The sequence below is a fragment of the Heloderma suspectum genome, chromosome 4 (assembly GCF_057233095.1).
Source record: "Heloderma suspectum isolate Gila_16-S chromosome 4, 16-S_ref, whole genome shotgun sequence".
NCBI classification, from domain to species: domain Eukaryota; kingdom Metazoa; phylum Chordata; class Lepidosauria; order Squamata; family Helodermatidae; genus Heloderma; species Heloderma suspectum.
This window is the reverse complement of record NC_139461.1, coordinates 109,093,764-109,112,935: the sequence shown is the minus strand read 5'-3', so window position 1 is coordinate 109,112,935 and position 19,172 is coordinate 109,093,764. Positions and strand designations below refer to the sequence as shown.

Here is a 19,172-nt window from a genome sequence, read left to right as displayed (position 1 = left end):
ACTGAAACATGGTTTCTGTAGGTGTTTTGTAGCTTATTCTATCAATCCCATGTAGTTATGTGTGACCAGTGAATTTGGTTGGCTTGGCTCGCTTGGAAGTTGCCGTTCTGGGCCATTCTGTTCCAGATGGGTTCTGGGTATTATGGGGTCATTTATAATATTGCAAGGGTTGCAGTCCTAAAATATTGTTCTCAAGTGTCTCTAACATATGCCATTATTTTTGGCATGTTTTTTTTTTTAAATAAAGGGGCCATTCCAGCCCATTCCATTCTGTTTTGTAAAACAAAAGACATTTGGCTACCCTACTTAAACAGTAGCTTTACCAGACAAGTTTTTTTAAAAAACAACTTGCATCTTTTGCAACATTTTTTCTTCTTTTCCTTTCCCCTCATTCCCAAGTAATAACACCACTTTGGAACCATTAACACCGTGGCTGCCTTTACATTAAAGAAAAAACCTGCAGTCCTCCGATTGTGGGGCCTTTCCAGTTTGATTGCTGGGAGGGGAAGCGTTTAATTTTCAAGTTTCCATAGAACTCAATGAAACAGCGCCATCTAGTGGCTGTTTTAATAGCGCAACAACCCAACTTAAATAGATACTTCATTATTTCCAGATGTTTTTGAGATGGAATATCCAGGAAATATCTCTGGATATGCCCTGGAGGTTGATGACATCATGAAAAGGACCCACAAACTTCAGTGAGTGAGAAATCTCAATAGCAGGATAAAAGCTCCATGTGAAGAATCCCTCTGACTTTTCCCAGAAGGCTTACACCAACTGAAATGAAGACTGGGGTTTTAGGATTCATGTTTGCTTTGTTGACTACCACATCCTAGAAACTGTTTATGAACGTCGTGCACAGAGCCAAAGTTACTTGCAAAGGGCATGCACTGAGGCACAGTTTTTAAACCATGATGCTTTCTGCTAAGCTGAGTATTTTGCTATATAGCAGCGGTCCCCAACCTTTTTGGGATCAGGGACCGGTCCGTGGAAGACAATTTTTCCACGGACCGGGCGGGGGATGGGACCGGGCTGCAGTAGGGGTGTGGGAACGCCCCTTACCTTGGGTCCACGGGGGAGGGATCCGTCCCCCCCCCCCCCGGAATCCCCATTGGCCCTAGACTCGCCGTGGAGCTGCTGGCTGGCTCCAGCCAGGGGAGGACTTCCGGCCGCTGGGACGCAAAAGAAGCAATCTCAATCACAGGATAAAAGCTCAGTGTGAAGGAGCCCTAAGAGAGGCTCCCCTGCATTTAGGGGACAGGCCTAATTGACCTCAGTGGAAGTTACGTCTGAGTAGACACTAATTGGTTTGTGTTGGGAAACATGGGGGACAGGAACAATCTCCTTCTCTCTCCCTCTCTACCCCCCCTTTACTTCCTTAAATAAACAATCCTTTCTGGAAGTTGGAACACAGTGTTCTAGCTGCCCTGCTGCAATGGGTCAAAGCTTTGACATTAAGGGTCCGTAATAGCACAATCCTATGCATGTTCAGACAGAGAAAAGGCCTACAACTCCCAGCATGCCCCAGCCAGTCTTGCTGGCTGGGGCATGCTGGGAGTTGTAGGCCTTTTCTCTGTCTAAACATGCATAGGATTGTACCCTAAATGCATTCTTTCAATTCATGGAAATCTTGGTGCGCATTTCGGCAATGAGCCTCATTGACCACAATGGGAGTTACTTCTGAGTAGACACACATAGGTTTGTGCTGGGGAAGACAGAGAGGGGAAACAAAGGCAGGGGAAACCAGCCCCCTTTCTAACCCGATGGTGCACAGGATAGCAGTAAGGAAGGTGTGAATTAGTTACTTCTGAAGACAATAAACCAAACAGTGGAGAAAGTGCTTTACAGCATTTAGGGAATTAGTGCTTTAAAATGTGCTATTTCAATTGAGGGGGATCTCTGTAAATTCTGAAGTGCACATTCAAGGGACAAGACTCATTGCACACAGTTTGTGCCCAGGAAACACAGCGGTGGGAGACAGGAAACACCCCTTGACTGGGGTCAAGGCACACCCCTGGGCAGGGCTAGCACCCCTGAGGTAAATGCGGGGGTTGGGACATACAACATCTATACCACAGAGAACCTGACTTAAGGAAAAGAAGTGGACTTTAAGCAGTCTCAGGAAATCCAGTTTTTCTCTGATAAGCTTCAGGGTGGCTGCTGGATGGCCACGACATCATGTATCCCTAATGACCTCAACACGCAGCTGGCTCAGAGTAAGTCTCTCATGGAGACACCCCCCTAATGAAAATCTATTTTCTGAAACTGCTTTTTGTTTTCTTAGGGGCAACCTATGTGAACAAACTGTGTAAGTTTTTCTGATGGAACAAATGGCAGCTTCACCAGGGGTGAGGTATTTTCAGCAGAAAAATGCTGCTGGTGAAAAGGCTTAATCCATCCACCCAGAACTGTGATCCTGACCCCAATCATCCTCCACTCAACATCTGCCCTTTCCCAAAATTTAAAGGGCCAGGAGCAGATACCTGAAAATGAAGACACTTTGAGGGTATGAGATTGGTAGTGGGCAGGGGGACATCCGAATCCATTCTATTTTTCTGAACCATAGCCAATTTCAAGCTAGCTACTCCTGTGGCCACTGGCCAGCTGGACTCTCTCCACTGATTCACACTACTTATGCTATGAGAATATTCTACAATGCTATTATCCTATGTAGCAGGGGTCCCCAACCCCCGGGCCGCGGACCGGGACTGGTCCATGGCCTGTTAGGGACCGGGCCGCAGTAGGGGTGTGGGAACCCCCCCTTACCTTGGGTCCGTGGGGGGTGGGGAGGCAATCTGTCCCTCCCCCCTGCCCTGGAATCCTCGCCGGCCCTGGCCGGCTCCGCTCTGCAGCAAGTCCGCAGAGCCGCCAGCCGGCTCCGGCCCTGTTCTTTGCAGTAATAGCCTATTACTGCAAAGAACAGGGACGTAAATGGCATCCGCGTAGCAGGCTCTTTACATGACACCATGATCATTCAAGGCCTCTCCTGCACTAAATGCCCTCTGTTCCGTTTTTAAATAGATCGCAGCTAATGAGCTATCAAATTACCCCGTTGTGTTCCACTTCAGTTTCCTCTATGAAAAGAGTAAAAGCAGCAAGAAGAGGAACGAGATCAATGAAAGATAATGGAAGACTCAGATACGGGGAGGAGGAGGAAAAGGAAGCATGTGAAAAGGGGAGTCCTTGTAATACTGTGTTTAAAACGGGAGCAGAAAGCCCCATTTTAAAAGAAGGATTTTAGGTTAGTGTAGAGATGCCCTTCCCCTTCATGGATCACTGCCTTGTTGTGGCGAAGGGGCTTGCGTAACTCAGTGAAGCCATAAGCTATGCCGTGCAGGGCCACCCAAGACGGACAGGTCATGGCAGAGAGTTCTGACAAAATGTGGTCCACTGGAGAAGGAAATGGCAACCCACTCCAGTATTCTTGCCAAGAAAACCCCATGGAACGTATCACAAGGCTAAAAGATATGACGCCGGAAGATGAGCCCCTCAGGTCGGAAGGTGTCCAATATGCTACTGGGGAAGAGCAGAGGGTATTTCCAAGTAGCGCCAGAAAGAGTGAAGCGGCTGGGCCAAACCCGAAAGGACACTCAGCTGTGGATGTGTCTGGTGGTGAAAAGAAAATCCGATGCTGTAAAGAACAATATTGTTTAGGAACCTGGAATGTCAGATCAATGAATCAAGGTAAGCTGCAGGTGGTCAAACATGAGATGGCAAGATTGAACATCGACATCTTGGGAATCAGCGAACTAAAATGGACAGGCATGGGCGAATTTAATTCAGGTGACCATCATATCTACTATTGTGGCCAAGAATCCCTTAGAAGAAACGGAGTAGCACTCATAGTCAACAAAAGGGTGGGAAAAGCAGTACTGGGGTACAATCTCAAAAATGATAGAATGATCTCAGTACGAATCCAAGGCAAACCATTCAACATCACAGTAATTCAAGTCTATGCCCCAACCACTGAGGCCAAAGAAGCTGAGGTTGATCGGTTCTATGAAGACCTCCAACACCTTCTAGAACTAACACCAAAAAAAGATGTCCTCTTCATCATAGGGGACTGGAATGCTAAAGTAGGAAGTCAAGAAATCACCGGGATAACAGGCAGGCATGGCCTTGGTGTACAAAACGAAGCAGGACAAAAGCTAATAGAGTTTTGCCAAGAGAACACGCTGATCATAGCAAACACTCTTTTCCAACAGCACAAGAGACGACTCTACACATGGACATCACCAGATGGTTAATATTGAAATCAGATTGATTACGTCCTTTGCAGCCAAAGATGGAGAAGCTCCATACAGTCAGTAAAAACAAGCCCCGGAGCTGACTGTAGCTCAGATCATGAGCTTCTTGTGGCAAAATTTTGGCTTAAATTGAAGAACGTAGGGAAAACCACTAAACCATTCAGGTATGACCTAAATCATATCCCTTATAAATATATAGTGGAGGTGAGGAATTAAGGGATTAGACCTGATAGACAGAGTGCCTGAGGAACTATGGATGGAGGTCTGTAACATTGTTCAGGAGGCAGCAACGAAATCCATCCCAAAGAAAAAGAAATGCAAGAAAGCAAAGTGGCTGTCTGATGAGGCTTTACAAGTAGCTGAGGAAAGAAGGGAAGCAAAAAGCAAGGGAGAAAGGGGAAGATATATACAATTGAATGCAGAGTTCCAGAGAATAGCAAGGAGAGACAAGAAGGCCTTCTTAAATGAACAATGCAAGGAAATCGAGGAAAACAACAGAATGGGAAAGACTAGAGATCTCTTCAAGAAAATTGGAGATCTCAAGGGAATGTTTTGTGCAAAGATGGGCATGATAAAGGACAAAGAAGGCAGGGACCTAACAGAAGCAGATGAGATTAAGAAGAGGTGGAAAGAATACACAGAAGAACTATACAGGAGAGATCTGAATGTCCCTGATAGCCATGATAGTGCAGTCACTGAACTTGAGCTGGACATCCTCGAGAGTGAAGTCAAGTGGGCCTTAGGAAGCATTAGTAACAACAAAGCTAGCGGAGATGACAGTATTCCAGCTGAGCTATTTAAAATCCTAAAAGATGATGCTGTTAAAGTGCTGCATTCAATATGCCAACAAATTTGGAACACTCAACAATGGCCGCAAGACTGGAAAAGGTCAGTTTACATTCCAATTCCAAAGAAGGGCAATGCCAAAGAGTGTTCAAACTACCGCACAATTGCGCTCATTTCACATGCCAGCAAGGTGATACTCAAAATCCTACAAGCTAGGGTTCAGCAGTATGCGAAGCGAGAACTACCGGAAGTACAAGCTGGGTTTCGAAGAGGCAGAGGAACTAGAGATCAAATCGCCAACATTCGCTGCATCATGGAGAAAGCAAGAGAATTCCAGAAAAACGTCTATTTCTGCTTCATTGACTACGCTAAAGCCTTTGATTGTGTGGATCACAACAAACTGTGGCAAATTCTTAAAGTGATGGGAGTACCAGACCACCTTACCTGTCTCCTGAGAAACCTGTACGAGGGTCAAGAAGCAACAGTGAGAACCAGACATGGAACAACTGAGTGGTTCAAAATTGGGAAAGGAGTACGACAAGGCTGCATATTGTCACTCTGCTTATTTAACTTATATGCAGAGTACATCATGAGAAATGCCGGGTTGGATGAATCACAGGTTGGAATTAAGATTGCTGGGAGAATTATCAACAACCTCCGATATGCAGACGATACCACCCTAATGGCAGAAAGCGAAGAGGATCTCAACAGCCTCTTGTTGAGGGTGAAAGAGGAGAGTGCAAAAGCTGGTTTGAAACTCAACATTAAAAAAACAAAGATCATGGCATCTGGCCCCATCACTTCCTGGCATATAGAAGGGGAAGAAATGGCAGCAGTGACAGATTTTACTTTCTTGGGCTCCAAGATCACCGCAGACGGTGACTGTAGCCATGAAATTAAAAGACGCTTGCTCCTTGGGAGGAAAGCTATGGCCAACCTAGACAGCATAGTAAGAAGCAGAGACATCACCTTGCCGACAAAGGTCCGTCTAATCAAAGCTATGGTTTTCCCAGTAGTAATGTATGGCTGTGAGAGCTGGACTATAAGGAAGGCCGAGCGCTGAAGAATTGAGGCTTTTGAACTGTGGTGCTGGAGAAGACTCTTACGAGTGCCCTGGACTGCAAGGAGGTCAAATCAGTCCATCCTAAAGGAAATCAACCCTGAGTGCTCATTGGAAGGACAGATACTGAAGCTGAAGCTCCAATATTTTGGCCACCTAATGCGAAGAGAAAACTCTCTGGAAAAGACCCTGATGCTGGGAAAGATTGAAGGCAAAAGGAGAAGAGGACGGCAGAGGATGAGATGGCTAGATAGCATCACGGATGCAATGAATATGGACTTGAGCACGCTCCGGGAGAGAGCGCAGGACAGGAAGGCCTGGAGTGCTATGGTCCATGGGGTCACGAAGAGTCGGACACGACTGAACGACTGAACAACAACAAAAGCTCTATTGAACTCAGTGGGGCTTACTTCTGAGTAGACACCTATAGGCTTGCACTCCAAATGTGTTGGTCGTTCAAGCGCCACCACTTCATATTATTCTAGTCAATGTGTTTTACACCAGCTTTGTACACGAGGGAGACACGGGAAATATTTTATTTTTTAAAAAACCGCAAGCTTACGATGTCCTACCAAAAAAAAAGGCTCCTTAGAGCAACGTGAAGTGATTCAGGAGTGTGATAACTCTGCCTCAATCGCCTCGGACCGACTGGGGGTGGGCGGGCCAGCGTTCGTTCAATGAGCATGATGGGAGATGAAGTCCTCGCGGTGCCTGTTTCCAGCGCTTGCCGGGCTACTCTCCGAGGTTAAACTACGTTTCCCATAAGCGAGTTCGCTGCCGCTGGGAAAAAAAAAGGGGAGAGAGCCATGTCCGGGTGATGGGAAGCTGCGGTCTTCCCCTCCTCCCGCCGCCCGGCTCTTTTTGCGGCTGCCGTATGGTCAGGACGGGGGAGAAACCACCTTGCGGCTTGAGGAGGGGGGATTTTCCTCTTTCGCCTCCTCCCGCGAAGGGATTGATGGAAGTGCCTAGGCTCCGGGCCGGGACCGATGAGTGCGGGGCTCGTCTCCGCCTAGCTTCAGCCGCAGCCTCTCTTCCGCCAGCTTAGTCCCCTCTCCTTTGCTTTCTAACCCCTCAAAGCCCCGGGGCCTTGTCCCTCCACTGATTTTTAGTTTTATCTTTTGCTGGCATTTTTTCCTCTTTCGCTTTTTATTTTTCAGCTCCGCGTGTCTCTTTTAACCTTTGGAACTCCCTGCCGCTTGATTGCTAGGCAGAAGCTCTTGGAAGGGCAGAGCAGAGGAATCGCCATCGAGTCAGAGCATATCGGCTTCCCTTCTCTTCCTGCTCCAGTTGAGCAGCTTGTCTACCGCACCGAATTATCCTGTCCTCCGTCCACTGGTTCACTCCCTCGTGGCGGGCAGGGATGGTGCTGTCGCCTCCCGCCTCCTCCTCCTCCCCCCCGCTGCGGTTAACTACATCGAGCCGTGAAGACCAAAACAGCCCCTGATCTTGACTGCGAAAATGTGGCAAAACATTGGCCTGACACTGCTGGTCATCGTGGCCACGCTGGTTTGCGTCCTGCTGTTCATGCTTTGTGGTGAGTACACTCATCTTGTAGGGCCAAGCGTGTTGGTCTTCTCATCTCTGATTTTTGTTAGCCCCCTTCCTGTGCTCTAGTAAAATGATGATCATGATGATTTTTGCTTTATCTTTGGACACTTCTCTTATTTTGATCTTGGGGATGCTTCTATGCTGTGATTTTACGATATTATTGTTTTCCAGTTGGATAAGTAAGGTGCACGTTTAGACAGAAAAATGCCCTACAACTGCCAGCATTTCCCAGCCAGCACTGTAGGACTTTTTATTGTCTAAGCATGCGTAAGATTGCACCCAAAGCTGTTTAGTTATTAGGGACGACTGCTCTGACAAGAGGTCCATAAATGGATACATTTTACACCTGTTTTAACAAACTTGATGGGGCAGGGGTAAGGAAGCCCATGGATTCATGAGCATGTGCTTTGTGCGATGAGGGAAATATATTGGGCAAGTTCCCGTTTTGTACTTGTAAGGATGAACATTTAAATACTTGTTGAAAGGCAGCTGTCCCCCAAGCAACTACAAGGAGGGTAGATACTGAAAAACTAATACGGTTCTGAAAACGCTGCAGTAGGCTCATCTCCCTGACTGTCCATCTCTTTGTATTTAAGTATTTAGTTAATAAACTGGCTTCCATTTTTCTCGGACAGAAAATCTAAATTAGCAAGATAAATATGTTGAAGATCTTGCTTCTTCTATACTTTTAAGCTGTTGGGTGTTTTGATTATTCTGGCACTAAGATGTGGAGGAAGAAGGGCAGGGAAGAGACTGTAAGATGCTGGCAGAGTTGTTTATCTAGTTTTCTCTTCAGAGGACCAAAGCTGATAAGAAGGCTTGTTGTGGTGTGAAGTATGCCAACTGAAATCTGCCCCAGTGTTCAGGCAGTAGTTTTTTAGTCCCCAAACAGCAGCCATAAACTATTGCTGTTCTGAGTTGTGCTGTCTTGATTTAATGTCAGTAGCCAGAAGTAGTCGGGCATAAAGTGGTGTCTCTAAGTGCCACTGTGTGATTATTTAACACACAAGCTTCCCCAACCTGGTGTGCCCTCCAGATATATTGGACTACTGCTCCCAGCATTCCTGATCATTGGCCATGCTGGCTGGGGCTGATGGGAGTTGAAGTCAAAAATATCAGGGGAAGGTTGATATTTATAGTCTTGGGCTGGATTTAACACTTAGAATCTTGGCCTGCAAACAGTTGATAGTTCTTAAGAGGTGAAGTTGAAGGTGCTGTGATTGCTGGCATCCTGGTCCAAGGGCAGATGCACTCATTTTGTCCTGCTGTTCATCTCTGGTCAAACAGGTCTGAAGCACTGCAAAAACCTGCCGGACTTGGATGATAGCGGGATGAGTGTGTGCATGCCTTTGGATCTGTAGTTCAGTGGTGGAGTACATGTTTTGCTAGTAGAAGGTCCCCATTCAATCCTTGGCTCCTCCAGTTAAAAGGATCAGGTGATGAAAAAGATCTCTGTCTGAGACCCTAGAGAGCCTCTGCCAAACAGAGTAGTCAATATCGGGCTAGATGGACAAACACTGTCCTGTTAGAAGGCAGCTTCCTATGTTCCTTTCACAGGTGATGATAGCACTTTTAACCCTTATTTGCATTGGGCCTATGTCACTGTTGCAGGAATATAAGACAGAAAGTATTCTCTGATTTTAATGAACTACAGTTGTGTCTGTATAGCTTCGCTCTGTAGGGAACTAACTAACTATAGTTGGTGTGCTGGAACTTTCCCCTCCTATAGAATTTAAAGGCAACCAGTGGGTTACCTTGTCCATTGGTTTTTAAGTATTACTCCAGGAAACCTCAGGGTTCCTCAGAAGCATATCACAGGTTCCTCAATAAGAAGACCAGTAATGGTAGGCAAGCCTTTTTAGATGATAGCTGGTTTCCATAAATGACTCAGGGAAGGGCTGGAGCTCAGTGACAGAGCGTGTTCCATGCAGAAGGTCTCAGGTTCAAGCAGTGGCCTCCCCAGGTAGGGCTGAAAAAGACCCCTGTGTTTGAAACCTGACCTCTGTTGCCAGTCAGAGTATGGATCAGCTAGCTCAGGGGTAGGCAGTGTGGTGCCTGCAGCACTAATGTGCTTTAAACCCTTGGTACCCACCAAGACACCCTACTTTCCCAGTTTCTATTTTAAAAATATTTTTATATTTTCTTTACTGGCAGCTGAGATCACTTCAAAGCGAAGTGGGAGCCTGTCGCCAGGAATGCCTCTGGGAAAGCTGGGAAGCCGCCAAATCAGTGGCTGGGGGGGGGAAGGGGCGGGGCCATCTGGGAACACTGGAGGGCTGGGTTGGTCCCCTGGCCCTGAGGTTCTATCCCCCTGTGCTAGCATAACATAAGCCAAAATGTCTTCCTCTTTTTGCTGAGCTCCCTTCCTTCAGAGCCCTGCCTCTGCAGTATTTAAAAGCCGAACCGCACAGTCAGGACACTTGCACAGTGGAGCCTGTGCTGCATTGCACAACTTCAGACTGCAAGTGGGGAAGGTCATATTTGAATGGTCCCCCATTTAAAAACAAAACAACCTTCTCTGTGTGCATCAGGAAGAAAGCCAGTACCCTGAAACCCCCAAAGTACAGGGTACTTTGCCATGGGAAGGGAACTTGACATGGGGAAACATTCATATGTGATGCAGGAGCTGTGTGACATGATTCTCCCAATTGTGTTGCTTGGTTCTAAGACTTTGAAAGGGAACAAGAAACCAGCAAGAAACTGTATAATTAGGGGTTTGTATCCAGATTCATCTCACTGCTGCAGACGACCCACTGCCTCTTGGCTTGACTGTCCTGCACCTGCCTATGTACACTGCACAGGCAGGCGTTGCAACAGGAATTGGTTAGAGAGCACGGCTAATGTTGTTGTAGTAGCAGTAGTTGTAGTAGTAGTAGTAGTAGTAATAATAAACTGGGAATAAAGAGGAAAGGGATAAAAGGGAAGCTGTTGTAGGAGGAAGTGAATGTAAAAGCAGCAGGAGGGAGGGATGAAAGAAACTAGCCATGTGGGGCGGCGGGGGGGGGGTAGGTTACAAATCAAGGGAGAAAGGGGAAAGAAATGACATAAGTTGAATAAGAATACTTTGAAAGGCATGTGGGAGGAAGAACATAATATAAAATAAAAAGTCTTCTCTGCCTAGATTAGCAAATCTCTGGATTAGCAAATTCTGCCTGAAATGGGGAGGCTGAGTCATGGTACCTCCTGAGCCAATGCCTGTACCTCACTTGAAGAAAGCTGAACTTTGGAACTCCCTGCTTCAAGGAAATAGTTGTGGCAAAGAGTTTTTGTTGTTCAGTCGTTAAGTCGTGTCTGACTCTTCGTGACCCCATGGACCATAGCACGCCAAGCCTTCCTGTCCTCCGCTCTCTCCCCGAGTGTTCTCAAGTTCATATTCATTGCATCGGTGATGCTATCTAGCCATCTCATCCTCTGCCATCCCCTTCTCCTTTTGCCTTCAGTCTTTCCCAGTATCAGGGTCTGTTCCAGGGAGTTTTTTCTTCACATTAGGTGGCCAAAATATTTGAGCTTCAGCTTCAGTATCTGCCCTTCCAATGAGCACTCAGGGTTGATTTCCTTTAGGATTGACTGATTTGACCTCCTTGCAGTCCAGGGGACTCGTAAGAGTCTTCTCCAGCACCACAGTTCGAAAGCATCGATTCTTCGGCGCTCAGCCTTCCTTATAGTCCAGCTCTCACAGCCATACGTTACTACTGGGAAAACCATAGCTTTGATTATGTGAACCTTTGTGGGCAAGGTGATGTCTCTGCTTCTTACTATGCTGTCTAGGTGTGCCATAGCTTTCCTCCCAAGGAGCAAGCGTCTTTTAATTTCATGGCTACATTTCCAAAGAGGGGTTAGATAACAACAACAAAGTGATATCAGTAATTCTCAGTTTATAATGCCAAACTCTGCCTCCAGCTGCCACTATTTTATGACTAGCTTTGACCCTGCACTGCCATTTTGTGACTGGTGGGCCTCAGTCATTTTCAAGTGGGCCCCAGGAGTAGAAAAAATTGCGAACCTCTGCCCTAACAGAAAAAGTACAAGAGGTGGTGTTCCACCAGTCCTTGCACAATCGCTAGCAGACCAACTTGGGCAAGTAACACCTAGCCCAATGAACTCATAAGGAGTAGTGCTATGGCTTGTGCAGTGGGTTGTGCAAGCGGAATCAAACAACAGTTGTGCAGGGATGAAAGTGGGCTTTCCACAAGGGGTAAAAGCTTTGCACTCGCAGAATGACACTATCAGATACAACCCTAGGAAAGGGACAGCGCTAGCAGAGAAGAGGGGACAAACCCTCAATATTTATTCCTTTGTGACCACCCAAAGCTGCCATCTTTGTCAGCTTTCTGTGGATAGGCAAAAAGGCTGTCCAGTGTGTGCTCTGGTCTTTGGTGTTGGCAAGGAAATCAGTTTAGCCTTTGTGTCCTTATGTGCCAGTAGGCTGCAGGGGGTATCCCTGGAAAAGGGAACAGGGGTTGTGTTTACTTAGACTCCCTGCATTTGCAGCCCTGACCCTTTTCCAAAACACAGAGTCCAAAAATCAACATAATCTCATCACTCTGCCACCATCTGTCTTTTCAGGCCACCAAAACATCTTCGACTCCACATACAAAAAACTATCTGGGTATCCGTCAGTTCTGTAGTATATGTAAACTTGGATCCAACAGAATTAAAATGGGTCCCCTTGAATTTGTACTGCACTCTACGTGGGGCTGTCTTCAAAGGCAGTCTCACGTAGAGCATATTACAGTAGTCCAATCTGACTGTAACAAGGGCATACGTAACGGATGCCAAGTCCGCTCTCCCTGGATAGGGTTGCAGCTGGTGTACCAACAGAAGTTGGTAAAAGGCACTCCTGGTCACTGCCACCACCTGTCCTTCCACAGTCAACTCCATGTCCAGAAAGGCCCCCAAACTACAGATTTAGTCCTTCAGGGGCAGAGCAACCCTGTCTGATGCCAGTTGAATGCCTCTATCCAAATCGGCAGATTTCCCCATGCAACGTAGTGGCCGTGCAACAAAATCTGGTATGTGTGTCGAGCCAGGGGCGGGGAGGAGCCTTAAAAGCTCTCCCTTCACAGGCAGTAGACCACCCAGAGCAAGTAAACAGGCGGGCGCTGGCTGCTTAGAGTGAGTGAATGGGCAAGGTGCCTTTATATCTGTATGCCTCTTCCCCCACCCTTCTTTTCCAGCAGTGCCATTCCATTCCTCTTGTCAAGGCAGGAGCACCAGTATGGCATATTTCTGCAGATGAGCTTTATCATAATGACTGTTCAATAAATGCATCATCCCAGCTACCTTAGGGGAAAAGGTGTATGTTAAATAAAAGCTGTGTAGGTTAATGGTGGCAGCAAAAGTGAAGGGAGGGTGATGTTCTGCATTTGGTAAATAGGGGTGGGATTGCCTGAATGTACAGGCCCCTATCCCAAGAAGAGGTTCACCACATGTGGTGATACATTTATTGAACAATCATCATGATAAAACTGATTTGCAGATATATGCTAGACCAGCATTACCCAGCCTGGTGCCCTCCAGATGTTTTGGACTTCAACTCCCATCAGCCCTAGCCAGCATGGCCAGTGGTCAAGAATTCTGGAAGTTGTAGTCCAAGTTGTAGTCCATAGCCTATGCTGCACTGATGCTTTACTTTGACCACAGAGCTTAGGACTTGTGGGAGGCAGAAGCATGGACATTAGGGAAGGCGTTGGTACCGTTTGGAGCTGTAGTCCAGTGGACGCTGGTGGCTCCAATGTCAGTGGGGTGGTGAATCCACTCCAGGCTTCAGTCCATTCCACTCCAGGTGCTTCACACCTTGGATAGCTCCTCTAGAGTACTGACTGGTTCGGACTGAAACCTGGAGTGGATTTACCGCCCCACTGACATCAGAGCCACCAGCCTCAACTGGTAGTAACTCCTAACTTACCTCTTTCTCCTGCTACACATGCTGAGCTGTAGTTAGGGCAGGGGTGGGCAATACCCCCCTGGCCTTTTTTGCAGCCCCCACTCACCCCTGCCACACTGCTTAATTTGCCACCGAAAATTGGTGGTGTGGTGGCAAAAAAAGCGCAGCATTTTTGCTTTGTGAAAAAGGGGTGGGGAGCATGTGCCTTGTTCAAAGCAAACTCACTGGGATGTTTTGCCACTGTTGAATTTGAACTGCAAATTCGGAAGCACAGCAGCCGAGGGAGGAGCGATATGGCCCCCATTGGAGCTGCGGGGAGGGGCAGTGCGGCAATTTCCCTTGAAAGCTGTCCATCCCAGGCTTAGGGCATGGGGTCATTCCCTGCTGTATACCCTGTAAACCTTGGTCTGACAATTCCTCTAACTTATTTATTTATTAATTACATTTCTATACCGCCCAATAGCTGAAGCTGTCTGGGCAGTACACAGAAATTAAAAACACAAACTAAACTACAGAATAAAAACAGTATAAAATATAAAAGCTTAAAACTACAGTATAAAAATACAACCAGAATCAAACCTAGCAGCAATGCAGAGATTGAAAATACAGTAAGAGATTTAAAACAGCAAAGTTAGAATACTATAACGCTAAAATGCTGGGAAAAGAAAAAGGTCTTTACCTGGCACCTGAAAGAGTACAACGTAGGTGCCAGGAGAATCTCTCTAGGGAGCTCCTGCCACACAGCAGAAAAGGCCCTCTTCATGGTAGCCCCCCGCCTCACTTGCTTTGGCAGGGGCTCCTGGAGAAGGACCGCTGAGAATGATCTTAGGGCCCAGGCAGTAGCCACACCTTAAATGTAGATTGCAACTCCTTGCTCCTAGCAGGCTGGTAAAAAAACCTGTGGGCTCCTATACAAGGCTGAAGCAAAAAGAAGAGAGTTCTATTCCTCTGTGTTTGTGCTTGCTGTCCCCACATCAGTGAAATCCTGCTGTGAACAAGACTGATACAGCTGCTCATCCTTAAATGCTGAGATGAGGTGTTTTGAATTCTTCCATAGCCAAGAGCTTATTTCACAGAAAGCAACAGCTTATGCCCCTGAAGGCATTTGGCAGCTGCAGTTCCACACACCTGTTCTTTTTGAAGAGGTAGGTGGGTTTTTTGTTGTTGTTGTTGGTTTTGGTTTTTTAACTCTGCTACAGATAACAGATAACAAAGGCGTTACTCTTTACAGTGATTTCTGTATAGGGCAGGAGATATCTGTCATGTTTCCGCTATATCATTAAATGTTTTGAACATCTGATAGCATCTTGTGAGGATATGATATTCACTTCCCACAAACAGAGATCTGTGACATGGATTTTTCATGCAGCAACAGGGAGGTGAAACTAGATGTAGGTCAATGAAGGACTGTAAACCACAAAATTTAACACAAACATTTGGCCGGCAGGTGTAGAAGCACCTGAAGTCTCTTAACAACTAGCCCTCAGGTTTGTTCACTTTTATGTTGGCTTTTTTTCAGCAAGGCTGATCTTTTTGATTTGTGATGTTTAATCTAGCATTGAATTTATCTTTTAATTGACTTAAAATCTATGATTTGTACATTCTTGTTGATACAACTGATTGTAGGTTCACTTTAAAGAAATACAAATTGGCATCTTCTCACTGACTGTTTAGGAAGAGAATCTATTTAATTTTTTAAAATGTCTATTCTGACTCTTGGTCCCCAAAAGAGTCCCGAGGGTGGCTTCTAGATTGAAAAACACAAATATGCAATAAAAATAATGTGATAAAACATGAATACAATCCATCAATTAAATAATTAAAACAGCAACAAGAGAGGGGCATACAACTAAATGGATTGGTTTAAAAATACCTTGCTATAGCAGAAATTTAGAACAAAGGCATGGCAGGATGAAATAGTATTTGCTGCCCTCCTAAAGCTCAAGGGTCCAACTGAACCTTTGTGTTGAAGGGAGTGCCACGATCTCGGTACTGCCCTCGTGTCCACACCAAGCACAACTCTGTGCGGAACATGGATCGGGACCTCAGATGTTGAATGCAGTGAATGAGCCGGTTCATGCAGGTGGAGGTGGTCTCAAGCCATGTAGGGATTTTTAGGAAGAAAATAGCGCCTTGAGTTGTGCCTGGAAATGAATTGAGAGCCAGGAGAAATGAAAAAGAACTGCTGTGATGTAGTCCAAGAAACTGACACCAGAAACTATTATGGCTGCTCCACCCGTTAGCATTTCTGGACACTCTTCCACACAGAGAGTGCATCGCAGAAGTTCAGTGTGGATATGACCAGGCAGTGAGTGACGCTATGCAGTCTGCGTGATCCAGGAAAGGCATCGCTGGCTCGCTAACCAAAGCAGAGCAAGGCATTCTAGAGTGGTATTAGGGGTGGGGAACTACTTTGGGGGGGGCAGGATGACTCCTCCAGCCCTCCACACCCTGAATGGGATCCGGGGAGGGGATGGCGGCCTCTCCGTCCAGTCCACGGTGCCCTCTCCTTACCCCCACACAGTAACTGGGCTTTTACAATGCTTCCGTTGATGCTTGGAAGCTTTTCCAAGCACCAGTGGAAAAGATGCCTCTGTTGCAGAGGGTTGCATCTGTTGACCCCACCCCTCGAAAATCCCCCTCCCTGTGCAGAGGCAGGGCGATAGTTGGGGTGGGAATTTGGGAGAGACAGGCAGAGTGAGAGAAAGGGTGGAGTGAGAGAAAAGTGGCCCTTGCGGGAGGAGAGGTTCCCTAACCTTGCTTTAAACATTATACCACAGTTCTTAAGCTTTCCGTGTCTTTCAGAGGTAATGCACAACTGGTCTTCGGCAACGTTTATGCAGCCGGGGCATTGTGTGTGAGTGGTTGTACTGGCACAGCTGCTGTTTGTGGATTGGGTTGTGCATCTTTGTGGATTTGGGACTCACCGTTTATGTTCACAGAGTAACCCCCCCCCCCCTTTGGTACCATCTGTAGGTTGGTATGTGGTCTGGCATCTCTTCTTATCCAAGTTCAAGTTCTTACGTGAGCTGATAGGAGACACGGGATCCCAACAGGGGGATAATGAAGTTGTTGAGCCCGAAGCCGAACAGGATGTGTCGCCCACCCCACAGAGGAGCAGGCAGAAATCGACCCGGCAGCGGAGGGCACCTGCCGACGAAGCAACTTAAGATGGGACTGCAGGATAATCCTCAAGCGACTGGTGGACGACACCTCTGTGGTCAAATGGCGTGGGCGTACTGAGATGCTGAATGAGGAAAGCCAGACTCCTTAAGAAGAGATTCGGGCCCCATTTTAATGGAGAGCAAGATAGGACTTGGAAAAGGGGGGCTAGCAAAAAGAAATGGCTCCTCTGTTTTCTGGGCGGAGTTTGCAGGGAATTGTGCTCCTGTGTCTGTTCCTCGAAGATTTGGCTTTGTTTTTGCTCCAGTGGAAATGTGATCAGCTTTTCAATGCTGAAATGGTTACTGACGTGATAGAACTGCAACAAACTGTGTCTAGCCTTGACTGTAATTCTTTATTTATGCATTTTATCTAGGAAAACATGTATTCCTCGAGCCTTATCCATGAATGCAATGATCTGCTTTAGGGAAATGGTCTAAAAAGGGGCCTCTCCCATAGGTTAAAATCAGTATTAGGCTCATGTGGAGGCTTTAACAACTGACTTAAAACATAATTGGGTACCTGGCTTCAGTGCACAACAGGTTTTTAAAAAACCTAACGTCTTGCCAGACTCATGTGTGAGTGTGTTTCTTCAAATCCTTTCTGTTTTCCCTAACAGAGTAGAGAGGAGCATCTGTTACAAACCCTTATCCATTGCCCTTTTTAAAGGAACTAGCCAGTTGGCTTAAAATGGATTTTTATTTTATTTTCTTGTTTGCATTGTTTGCACCAAAAATCAGTTGAAGCTAGTTACAGAAGCTCGGGGGGGCGGGGGGACCTTTCAGTTGCAGTCTCACTGCATTGCTACATGGTGTGATTGAGACCTTTTATTTGATGTTCCTAGTTTAAACTATCCATTTAGCAAATTCTTCTACTTTGCCTTCTGGTGAATAGCAACCTCTGCTTGACTTGTGCCGCAAGCAGTACTGAAAGTAGCATCCCGTTAGTGACTGCAGCTGTCATAGAAAACCCCACTACTGACTTCAAACTGGTGGTAGGTGAGAAGTGAGGACAACGCCTCCCAGATATTCATGGGGCTGACTTCTTCTTGAACTCATCTTGCTGAGTTGTGTTGACTGTCTTCTCGTTCGGTTCCCTGCCTTGTACTTTCTGTTCAGCAAGGACTACAAAAAAGTGTCTTAACAGTTCATAGCAGCTTAAAGCAACTCCTCCTCCTGGCTACATCTGTAGACTAACCATCTTGAATTGCAAGTTTGAGTGACCTTCAGTCTTGCATATGGGTGAAGAGCCTTATGTTTATTTTTATTCCTTTTCTAGTTATCGATGGACAGTTTTTCCAAAAAAGCTAAACGGCTCTTGGTGATTTGAAGATGCAGTATTCACAAACAGCTTATATTCTCTTCTCCCCTGACATTTTGGCATTCAGATACACACAGCATTCGCTCCACTCTTGAAAGTTTTTTTTGGTTCTGTTTTTAATTACTGTATACTGGGGCATGTAGGGAACATGGCACATAAGGCCTGTTTAATCTATTACACAACAACAAACCTGGGGCTGTACACCAAAAAAGTAATGTGTAAAGTGGCCTTTAGTCCCTAAATCTAAAGATGTTGTAAATTGAAACCTCAGTGTATTGATAAGACTTCTAATACAGGCTTCTTGTAGGTGGATGTGGTAGAAAGAAATACTTGAAATTAAACAATGCCAATTTTCAGATTAATTGGCCTAATTTCTCCTCTCCCCTGCCCCTGCAAATGTTTGCCTTATAGAATTTATGTAATTATTGTCCACTTGATAATGTTAGGGTTTTTTTTTTTAGTGCAACTCAACACATTTTGGGGGTGCTGTCTGTGTTCATGAAAGCCAGTGACCGATCTCTGTTCTCACTGGACTTTTGAGTTGCCCCTGCTGATTTTGGAGGTCCTAATTCCATTTCTGACCACTGCAATTTTTCTTTTTTAGTGGATATTCTGGAAAAGCCTTAATTAGTGAAGACATAACATGTATTCCATTAAAGAAGCAGAGGGGATTTGTGAAACCCGCTGTAGCTGGGTGAAATGTCCATACCAAATAATCTGTGCAACTGGAAAGCTGTTAGTTGGTTGGTTGTCCCAGAGGCCAGTTTCAAGACCTGTGTGCGAGAGGGAGAAAGATGAAATCACAGCACTGCAGAACTGTAGGGAGGTAACATTTGGAGCAAAGAAGCTCAATGACTTGAGATTGCATTAATGAGGACTTGAGGGGAACCTAAATAGAACGCTTTGAATGTGGAGGTTTTCTTCGATCAGTCACGTGGATAGACTTTGAGAAAGCTTGAGTACTCATGGCCCTCATGACCTTCCTCTGGTTTCCTTCCTTTGTCCAAATAACCGTTCTTGGAGAAGGGAAGCCAGTAAGCTGCTTCTTCCTGACATTGTGAAAAAACAGTTGATGTTGTCCCATGAGTAATACTGCTGCTATCATTTTGGTACCAATAACACTATATCTGCCAACAACATAGCACACTTACAGCTATGTTTG

General features: G+C 46.1%; 1 protein-coding gene across 1 annotated transcript; it reads left to right on the top strand.

The window, feature by feature from the left end:
• The first annotated feature begins 7,482 nt into the window (after positions 1–7,482).
• SMIM13 (small integral membrane protein 13) lies at positions 7,483–16,753 on the top strand. Its single transcript, XM_084850336.1, has 2 exons — positions 7,483–7,627; positions 16,505–16,753. Exons 1-2 carry the CDS (start codon positions 7,552–7,554, stop codon positions 16,696–16,698), a joined length of 270 nt encoding a protein of 89 aa, XP_084706462.1. The 5' UTR covers positions 7,483–7,551; the 3' UTR covers positions 16,699–16,753.
• The last annotated feature ends 2,419 nt before the right edge of the window (positions 16,754–19,172 follow it).